The 11,333-nt window shown below is 40.9% G+C and overlaps 1 protein-coding gene across 3 annotated transcripts in view; it reads right to left on the bottom strand.

Annotated features, from left to right (window-relative positions):
• chd1l (chromodomain helicase DNA binding protein 1-like) overlaps positions 1-11,333 on the bottom strand; it is a 109,138-nt gene that overhangs the window by 45,668 nt on the left and 52,137 nt on the right. For all 3 annotated transcript variants that reach the window (XM_043701161.1, XM_043701160.1, XM_043701162.1), the window contains exons 11-12: positions 10,254-10,327; positions 2,536-2,646 (exon numbers count right to left, since the gene is read on the bottom strand). In XM_043701161.1, the coding sequence (XP_043557096.1) occupies positions 2,536-2,646; positions 10,254-10,327 (185 nt within the window). The remainder of the gene's footprint in view (positions 1-2,535; positions 2,647-10,253; positions 10,328-11,333) is intronic.

Raw genomic sequence — 11,333 nt, 5'->3', positions numbered from 1 at the left:
CTTACAACAGAGTGTTACAAGGGGACATAAATTTAAGGTGAAGGGTGGAAGGTATAGGGGAGATGTCAGGGGTGGGTTCTTTACCCAGAGAGTGGTGGGGGCATGGAATGCGCTGCCTGTGGGAGTGGTAGAGTCAGGATCTTTGGTGACCTTTAAGCAGCAATTGGATAGGTACATGGATGGGTGCTTAAGCTAGGACAAATGTTCGGCACAACATCGTGGGCCGAAGGGCCTGTTCTGTGCTGTATTGTTCTATGTTCTATGTTCTATGTGAAGGAGACAACACACCAGTTAGCTTAATATCTGTTCTTGGAAAATTATTAGAGTCTTTGCAAATGATGTAAGAGTACATCATTTATAAATACATAATATGATCAAGCAGATGGTTTCATGAGGGGGAAAACCAAGTCTGCCAAATTTACAATTCCTTGAAGAAGAAACAAAAGCAATCCTAACTCTATTGCAGGATAGATAAAATGAAAGCAGTGGATGTAATATATTTGGATTTTCTGAAGCATTTGATAAGGTACACACATTAGGCTACTTAGGATGAGTCCACGATGTTGGAGGTAGTACATTTTGTTGTGTCACCATAGTCTTACCAGACCGTAGGGGCTTCTCTCATTAGAGAGAATTGACTGGTGGTGATAACCTGAGAGTCACAAGACATCAGGAGAGGGAAGAGGTTGAGAAGGAGAATTCTTCATAGTAACCTCAAATGGTGATGGGAATTGAACCCACACTGTTGGTATCAAATTGCACTGTAAACTAACAATCCAGCCAACTGAGCTAAATCGATTCCCCGTAGTACATTAGCTGGATAGAGGATTAGCTAACCAATAGAAGGCAGAGAGTTGGAATTTTGGGGAACATTTTCAGGAAAGTAACTGTAACTGATTGCCACAGGGATCAGAACCAGAGCCACAAGTATTTATATATATGCTCGGATGAGCAAAATGAATATACTATAACCAAGTTTGTGGATGACACAAAAATAGATGGGAAGGCAAGTGGTAACAATGACACAGTCTGCAGAGGGATATAGACATGTTAAGTGGCAAAAATTGGCAGATGGAAGAAATGCGGGAAAAATGTGAGGCTATACACTTTGTCAGGAAGAATAGATGAGCAGAATATTATTTAAATAGAGAAATATAGCAAGAGCTACAGAACAGAAAAAAATGGGTGCATAAATCTCAAAAAGGTAGCATACAAGTTCAGCAGATAATAGAGAAGGCAAATGGAATGCTGGCTTTTATTTCCAAGGAAATAGAGTATTAAAATCGGGAAGTCTTGCTAAAACTATACAAAGCACTTGTTAGACGGCAGCTGAAAAGGTTTTGGGCCCCTTTTCTAAGGGGAGATATACTGGCATTAGAGGCTGATGTTCACTCTGCTGATCCCAATCACTGAGCCAGACAGCCTGGGTTCATGTTCCACCTGCTCCAGAAATGTATCTTGCTTAACCTTTCTTAACAGGGTGATTAAAAATATCTACCCTGAGGAGCTCCTGCAGAGATGTGGAGTTGAAATGACTGAACTCCAACCACAACTATCTTCCTCTGTGCTAGCTATGACTTAAAGTAGTAGAGAGTTTACCCAGATTTCCAATACTCTAGTTTTGTTAGGGTTGTTAAACTTGGTGAAATGCTTGACAAAGACAATGAACAAGGGTCAAATGAGGGAGCTAGGGCAACCTTTTGGTTGAGGGAGCTAGGGCTTTTCTCACTGGAGCGAAAGAGGATGAGAGTTGACTTGATAGAGGTGTACAAGATGATGAGAGGCGAGAATAGATAGCCAGAGACTTTCCCCATGGCAGAAATGTCTTTCACGAAGGAGCATAATATTAAGGTGATTTGGAGGAAGGTTTAGGGGGATGTCAGAGTGGTGGGTGCGTGGAATGAACTGCCAGCAGTGAAAGTAGAATCAGATACATTTAAGCAACTGGATAGGCACATGGAAAATAGTACAATGAAGGGTATGTAGGCTAGTCTGATCTTAGAGTAAGATAAAAGATCAGCACAACATCGAGGACTGAAGGGCCTGTACAATGCTGTACTGTTCTACGGGTGAAGTTGAGGTGGTTCCCCTTAGAAATGCATCCCACTGGTGGAAAGGTCAAGAATCAGGGGTTTGAAATTAATGTGAGTTGCAAAAGAATTGAAGGGGATAATGAGAAAAATAAACTTGGGTTTATGTGATTAAGTTCAGGAATGAACTTCCTGAGAAGGAGGAGGACCTAATCATGGTTTTCAAAAGGGAATTGGATAATTATCTGAACAGAAAATATTTGCAGGGCTATAGAGATAAGACAGAAGTGGGACTAATTAAGTCATTCTGACAGAGAGCCAGTTTGGACAAGACAGGTTGAATGGTCTCCTCTGTGCTGTAACCATTCTACATTTGAAAAAGAAACATATAAAGAGTACAGGAATAGGGTTTTCATAACACTTTCAGACAGTCAGGACTATGCTGTAAAATTCAAAGATTCCAAACTGAGAGACTAATTTTAGAACAACATGTCTTTCTACTAACCTGCTCGGGTGCTTAAAAGAAAAACAAAAATATCGTGTTGATTAAAGTTTTTGATAGCAAGATATCGCTCCTCCCCTCGTACTGATCCATCCAAGCGTTCATAGCTGTAACCTGAAGAAAAGAATCATACAAGTACAAAAGAAAGTCTTGCATTTAGAGAGTGCTTTACAAGATTTTAGGACTTCTCACAGTACTTTATAGCAATTAAGTATTATGATGTGTAGTTGCTGTTGTATGAGAGAAAATGTGGCAAAGCACAGCAAAGTCTCACAATGTAATCAAAAAACCAACTGTTGATGTTCAAAATCTGAAACTAAAACAGAAACTGCAAGAGAAACTCAGCAGATCTGGCAGCATCTGTGGTGAGAAAACAGAAACAACAATTCGGGTCCAGTGACCCTTCTTCAGAACTGCAAACCACAGAACTGCAACTACAATATCTCTTCACAAATGCTGCCAGACATTTTCTGTTTTTAACTCACAATGTAAAAGTGACTAGATTATTTATTTTTAGGGATGTTTGTTGAAGGATAACTATTGGGCCAGTCACCATTGAGAATGCCCTGCTCTTTGCTGAAGAGGTATCATTGCTCAGAAAAGACAAACATTTAATATCTCTTTGAAAATTCAGCAATTCCAAGTGTCTTATTCCCTCAGTCCTAAATTAGAGTGTTAACAAAAGTTATATGCTCAAATCTCTGGAATGGAATTTGAACACAAAAACTTCTGGGATGTCTGAAATATAAATTCATATGTTACTGTTATTTTGTGTCAGTAGTTCTGCTCATCAGTTGGTACATTTCTGGGACTTTATTTAGATATGCTCCTTGCACTGTTCTGAATGCAGTTCCTGTAAGAAAGCCCTCAATCCCTCTAAGTTATTAATTGATTTTGGTTTTAGGAAGGGTCACTTGAGCCCAAACATAAACTTGATTTCTCCCCACAGATGCTGCCAGACCTGCTGAGTTTCTCCAGCAGGTTTTGTTATTAATTAATCTTTCTTATCTTGAATACAAAACAAAAAGCCTACGAATAACAAAACTGGTCCAATATCCCTAGCAAAACATACACTTAGGAGTTTGGCAGGTAATGGGGACTCTATCAGTCTATTTTGGAGTCATAGATTCGTAGAGATGTACAGCATTGAACAGACCTTTTGGTCCAACTCGTCCATGCCGACCAAATATCCTAACCTAATCTAGTCCCATTTGCCGGCACTTGGCCCATATCCCTCTAAGGCGAAAGTGAGGACTGCAGATCCTGGATCCTTAAGGGCTTTTGCCCGAAACATCGATTTTCCTGCTCCTTGGATGCTGCCTGACCTGCTATGCTTTTCCAGTACCACTCTAATCCATATCCCTCTCAATCCTGCCTATTGATATACTCTTCCAGATGCCTTTTAAATGCTGCAAATGTACCAGCCTCCACTTTCTCTGACAGCTCAATCCATACATGCACCACCCGGTGTGTGAAAAAGTTGCCTCTTAGGTCCCTTTTATATCTTTTCCCCTCTCAGCCTAAACATATTCCCTCTAGTTCTGGACTTCCCCACCCCAAGGAAGAGACTTTGTCTATTTCTCTTATCCATGCCTCTCATGATTTTATAAACCTCTGTAAGGTCACCCCTCAGCCTCTGACGCTCCATAGAAAACAGCCTACTCTCCCCAGCCTACTCAGCCTCTCCCTAGAGCTTAAATCCTCCAACCCTGGCAACATCCTTGTAAATCTTTTCTGAACCCTTCCAAGCATCACAACATCCTACCAATAGGAAGGAGACCAGAATTGCACACAATATTCCAAAAGTGGCCTAACCAATGTCCTGTACAGCTGCAACATGACTTCCCAATTTCTATACGCAATAAAGGAAAGCATTACAAACGCCGTCTTAACTATCCTATCTACTGCGACTTGACTTTCAAGGAACTATGAACCTGCACGCCAAGGTCTCTTTGTTCAGCAACACTCCCTAGGACCTTACCATTAAGTGCATAAGTCCTGCAACTCTCACTTATCTAAATTAAACTCCAGCTACCACTCAACCCATTGGCCCATCTCATCAAGATCCTGATTTACTCTGAGATAACTTCCTTCGCTGTCCACCACACCTCTAACTTTGGTGTCATCTGCAAACTTACTAACTATACCCATATTCACATCCAAGTCATTTATATAAATGACAAAAAGTAGTGGATCTAGCACAGAACTTTGTTGCAATCCACTGATCACAGGCCTCCAGTCTGAAAAGCAACCCTCCAGCAACACCCTGTCTTCTACATTTGAGCCAGTTCTGTATCCAAATGGCTAGTTCTCCCTGTATGCCATCAGATCTAACCTTGCTAATCAGTATCCCATGGGAAACCTTGTTGAATGCCTTACTGAAGTCCACATAGATTACATCCACCACTCTGCCTTCATCAATCCGCTTTGTTACTTTTTCAAAAAACTCAAGTCAAGTTTGTGAGACATGATTTCCCACATACAAAGCCATGTTGACTATCCCTAATCGGTCCTTGCCTTTCCAAACACATATTAATCCTGTCCCTCAGGATCCCCTCCAACAACTTGTCCACCACCAATGTCAGGCTTATAACAGTCGATAGTTCTCTGGCTTTCCCTTACCACCTTTCTTAAATAGTGGCACCACGCTAACTAACCTCCAGCCTTCCGGCACCTCACCTGTGACCATCAATGATACAAATACCTCAGGAAGGGGCAATCATGACCCTTACTTCCCTCGGTACACCTGATCAGGTCATCGGAATTTATCCACTTTTATGGGTTTCAAGACATCCAGCACTTGCTCTTCTGTAATATGGACACCATCTATAACCTACATTCTATATCTTCCATGTCCTTTTCCACAGTAAATACTGATGCAAAATACTCGTTTAGTATCTCCCCCATCTCCTGCAGCTCCACCCAAAGGCCGCCTTGCTGATCTCTGAGGGGCCCTTGTCTCTCCCTAGTTACCATTTTGTCCTTAACGTATTTGAAAAAACCCTTTGGATTCTCCTTAACCATATTTACCAAAGCCATCTCATGTGCCCTTTTTGCCCTTCTGATGTCTCTCTTAAGTATACTCCTACTGCCTTTATACGGTTCTAAGGATTGACTCGATCTATCCTGTCTATATCTGAGATATGCTTCCTTCTTTTTCTTCACCAATACCTCAATTTCTCTAGTCATCCAGCATTCCCTACACCTACAAGCCTTTCCTTTCACCCTAACAGGAATATACAGTCTCTGGACTCTTGTTATCTCATTTCTAAAGGCTTCCCATTTTCGAGCTGTCACTTTACCTGCGAAAATCTGCCTCCAATCAGCTTTTGAAAGTCCTTGCTTAAAACCGTCAAAATTAGCCTTCCTCCAATTTTGAACTTCAGCCTTTCGGATAGAATTATGGTCGCTGTCCTCAAAGTGCGGCTCCGCTGGCACCTCAGTCACCTGCCCTGCCTTATTTCCCAAGAGTAGGTCAAGTTTTGCACTTTCCCTAGTAGGTACATCCACATACTGAATCAGAAAATTTTCTTGTACACTCTTAAATTCCTCTCCATTTAAACCCTTAAACTATGGCAGTCCCAGTCTAGGATTGAAAAGTTAAAATCCCCTACAATAATGACTTTATTATTCTTACAGGTAACTGAAATCTCCTTACAAATTTGTTTCTCAAATTTCGCACTGACTATTAGGGGGTCAATAATACAATCCAATAAGGTGATCATCCCTTTCTTATTTCTCAGTTCCAACCAGATAACTTCCCTGGATGTATTTCCAGGAATAACCTCCTTCAGTGCAGCTGTAATGCTATCCCTCATCAAAAACACCACTCCCCCTCCTCTCTTGCCTCCCTTTCTGTCCTTCCTGTAGCATTTGTATCATTACATTAAGCTGGAACATTAAGCTGCCAGTCCTGTCCATCGCTGAGCCACATTTCTGCAATTGCTATGATATCCCAGTCCTATCTTCCTAGTCATGCCCTGAGTTCATCTGCCTTCAATGTTAGGCCTCTTGGATTGAAGTAAATGCACTTTAATTTCTCAATCCTACTTTGTTCTCTGCTTTGTCCCTGCCTGCTCTGACTGTTTGACTCACTCCTTTTCCCAACTGTACCGATCTCAGATTGATCTCTTTCATCACTATTTCCCTGGGTCCCACTTCCTCCCACCTTATTAGTTTAAATCCTCATGAGCATCTCTAGCAAATCTCCCTCCCAGTATAGTATGCCCCTTCCAATCAATCCTTCTTGTACAGGTCACTTCTATCCCAGAAGAGATCCCAATAATCCAAAAATATGAACCCTTCTTCCATGCACTAGCTCCTCAGCCACACATTCATCTGCTCTATCCTCCTATTCCTGCCCTCATGAGCTCATAGCATCGGGAGTAATCCAGATATTACTACTCTCGAGGACCTCCTTTTTAAATTCCTGCCCAACTTTCTATATTCTCCCTTCAGAATCTCATTTTCCCTTCCTTGGTTCCAAGGTGTACAATGACCTCCTGCTGGTCCCTCTCCCCTTTGAGAACACTGTGCACACTCTCTGAGGCATCCTTGATCCTGGCACCAGGGAGGCAACACACCATTCTGATTGTTCGCTGCTGGCCGCAGAAACGTCTGACTGTGTCTGTGACTAGAGAGTCCCCTATCACAATCAATCGCTTGGAACCCGACGTACCCCTCATTACTTTAGAGCCTGTCTTGCTACCAGAAACTTGGCTGCTCATGCTACATTCCCCTGTAAATCCATCACCCCCTACATTTTCCAAAACAGCATACTTGTTTGAAATGGGGAAAGCCACAGAACACTCCACACTGTCTGCCTACCTCTTCTACCTTTCCTGGAGTTAACTCATCTATCTGACTGTATCTGCAGCTTTTCTCCCTTTCTGTAATTGCCAATCATAACACACTCTAGCTCTTGTAAATTCCTCACTGCCTGTAACTGTCGCTCCAATCGATCCATTGAGTCCGATAGGATTCACAACCGAAGACATTTCCTGCAGACATAATCCTCTGTTATGTACAAGCTCTCCCTTGTGGGCAGCACGGTGGCACAGTGGTTAGCACTGCTGCCTCGCAGCGCCAGAGACCCGGGTTCACTGAAGAGAGCTGATACACCATATTTTGTCAGACCATCTATAACTTAATTGCAGCAGATTACAGGATTCCGGACTGCTCTGAATGCTGCACTCACGCAGAGAGGAAAGAGAGAGATTTACCTTGCGAAACAGAAGATATTCGAGCATGGTGATAGCCGGAGCTGATAATGTGTTGCTGGAAAAGCGCAGCAGGTCAGGCAGCATCCAAGGAGCAGGAGAATCGACGTTTTGGGCATGAGCCCTTTCCACACTGTAAGTAATCTAATCTAATCTAATCTAAACTCCTACAGCTGATAATGTGTTGCTGGAAAAGCGCAGCAGGTCAGGCAGCATCCAAGGAGCAGGAGAATTGACGTTTCGGGCATGAGCTCTTCTTCAGGAATGGGCTGAAGAAGCGCTCATGCCCGAAATGTCGATTCTCCTGCTCCTTGGATGCTGCCTGACCTGCTGCGTTTTTCCAGCAACACATTATCAGCTCTTATCTACAGCATCTGCAGTCCTCACTTTCTCCCAAACTCCTACATCCAACTAGCAGCATATCACTCTTCTAAAGGCCACCTTTGCTCCTTCACAATCTACAGACCCAGAAAATAGCACAGTCTTACTGTTCTTAAAAGAAAACACCGTTCCAGGCTAACTTAATACTTATGATTTACATTTTTTAAATTTAATCAAGAGACAGATCTCCTTAGAAATTCTACTAGGACAAAATAAATCATGAAAAAGAATTCCCTAATTGGTACTTGATATTCTCCTCAGGGGAGACAGACACAGGGTCATTCTTTAGTTTCAGAATGAAAGATGTAAACATTGCTGTTCACTTTCTCCACCAAATAATCACCATTACGCAAGCAAATGTGGTATTAAGATAAATTGATAGATAATCTGTTTAGTGCTGTTGTTTGAGAGATAAAACATTTGTAGAAACAATAAGAGAAGATTCTCCTTCCACCTGAACAGACTTCCAAAAATGTCAACCGCTGAGCTGCATTTCTATACCCAGACATTAATTCCATCCTGAACCAGCAGATATCATTGTCTGGCTGGAGAGCAGGAATCAAATTCAGGTTTCAAGTTTAGTACATTTCAGCATGAGCATTTCATTTTCAAACTCTGTTAAACTCACAGCTCTAAAGTTTCGTCCTGAAACTATTCTACCAATAAAACACTTTCAAGCTTCATGATATACAATCACTTCAACAAAATATTTGGCAAGTGTGGGGAATGAACCACCTGCTGGAAGAAGAATTCTTAATGGGTTTCAACAAAGAGCTAGATAGGCTTATCCACAATAAGTTCACTAGATAGACAACTGGTTTTCTCAGGCCTGAAACAGGGACTATGTTACCTGCATACAAGTAATAGAGGCATTTAAATATTCTTTCTTCAAATTCCAAAATGTCACCATTATTTCTGCTTGCACAAGACAGCAAAGCCACATTTTGAAGGATTATCAAGCTGTAGCTGGCACTGGAACAGTTTAGGAAGTTGCACAAGGCAAAATCAATGGTCACTTAACCTTAACTCTACCAGACCATGCCAGGCATGTTGTATTTTGTTAGCACGTTTAGCTTTTGTTTAAAATTTCCAGCATCCACAGTTCATTTCTTTTTATATAGGAAAGCAAAAAGAGCTCTTGCTATGATAGATATGGAAGAGAAACCCCTGCTTCCAAATGCCAGTTTATGTTCTACTACATTCAGGTAATCAGACCCAATGAGATGCCTTTGTAAAAGAAGGTTGCTATCAGAACATCATCTAGCCTAACTTGCTTCTCTGCACAACATTCTTATAGATGTTATAGCAACATCACAACAGACGTGTTAACTGGCCAACACCTATTGCACTCAGCACAACTGCAATAGATTATGGTCACATAGTAACACCATAGGCACCTGTAACTGAGCCAAATGACTCATTTTTTTCATATCACACAAGAATCTTTCATGAGTGCATACACTGATAGAAGGAGAGCTTGGACTGAAGTACATATCATGTTCACTTATTGGACATGTTGGAGGATCAGATAGTGTCACTCCTGCGTAGAAATGAGTTATATGTTAAGACTGTAGCATGCCTCTCTGATGGCATTTAGTATAAACCAACACCTGTCTTCAGACAACTGAAGATTAGTGAGCTTCGATTTGTAAATATAACAACGTGAGTCAAGGTGGATGTAGGGAGGCCACCTTCAGCGAATCACACCACCATGTATCCCTTCTTTCAACATCACCTTCCACAAGCAGTGTTCAAAATTACTACATACAACACACATTTCACACTTTGTTGGAAATAACCAAAATCATCTGTTTTCTTTTCACTCGTCACTTTCAGGACAAGATGTTTGTAGTTCTAACTTGTCCACTAATGCAAGCAGCAATAAGAATTTTTTTTAATTCAAAGTAACATCAAGTAACACAATGAAATACTACCATTCTCAGTTTTTATTTTGCCAAGACTTAGAAGTTCAGCTGACATCAGGCAAAATGGAGGACATTTCTGAAACCTCAGATGGTTACATTACTGGAAAATGAAGCAAACTATAATGTTCCGCAACTGTTTATTTTCAACATTTTGGTTTAAACATAATCAATATACAAAATCATTCGTGGTTTTTACCTCGATATTCCATGTAATCCTGCAAGATATCCAGCATTCTTGCCATCTGAGAAAACACCAACACACGATGACCTCTGTAAGATTAATGTAAAATTGTAGCTGAATATATATCAATTAGTTAAGTTGATTCAGGTTTGATCTCCCTTTACAAGTAACACGATTGTACACAAATGACTCTGCTAAGATAATGAAACAACTTGATACAGTTTCCCTGCTGGATGATAGTATTTATACTACAGATTGGTTAACGATATAGAGTGCTTCCAACAGCGCAGACTCAATTTCTGCACTGAGCTCACCACGAAGGACACTTCTTTTTAACCTCTCCCCTCGCCTGAGGCATCATGACCGTCAGGTTGAATAACCATCAGTCATCTCTCTCTAATGATACAGCAACATTGTGGTCTCTAATGAGAAAACAGCATTATGGTCTGATAAGACTTGGGCAACTTTACTTTTCCCCTTCAAATTCAACTAGTTTATTTTTAACCATATTTAAAGTAACTAAATTGTTCATTTATCTTAGTGTAGGAATAAAATGTGCTAAATATTACAAAAAAGACCAAAACAAATCTTTAAGCTTCATACATTAATGTTTTCTTTCTATTCTTATGTTCGTGGAAACTACAAGATTAATCTTCGAGGCATAAACTCAAATCTATATAATATAATTTGCAACAGTTTCCTATTAATGTAATATTGATTGCATATTGTTCTTATAATCAAATTCTTTAAATACTACAAACTCAACGAACTAAATAAGTCCAGAAAAATGGCTTGAAAAATATTGACTATATCTGTGCATGTATGGCATGCAGTCAAACAAACGTACTTGAATGCATGATTTTTAAGCCAGTATGCTATATATTTTGGATTAGTGGTGCTGGAAGAGCACAGCAGTTCAGGCAGCATCCAAGGAGCTTCGAAATCGACGTTTCGGGCAAAAGCCCTTCATCAGGAATAAAGGCAGTGAGCCTGGAGCGTGGAGAGATAAGCTAGAGGAGGGTGGTGGTGGGGAGAAAGTAGCATAGAGTACAATGTGTGAGTAGGGGAGGGGATGAAGATGATAGGTCAGGGAGG

Source organism: Chiloscyllium plagiosum, chromosome 12 (genome assembly GCF_004010195.1).
Source record: "Chiloscyllium plagiosum isolate BGI_BamShark_2017 chromosome 12, ASM401019v2, whole genome shotgun sequence".
In the NCBI taxonomy this organism is placed as follows: domain Eukaryota; kingdom Metazoa; phylum Chordata; class Chondrichthyes; order Orectolobiformes; family Hemiscylliidae; genus Chiloscyllium; species Chiloscyllium plagiosum.
The sequence above is the reverse complement of the archived record's forward strand: the minus strand, read 5'-3'. Positions and strand labels throughout refer to the sequence as shown.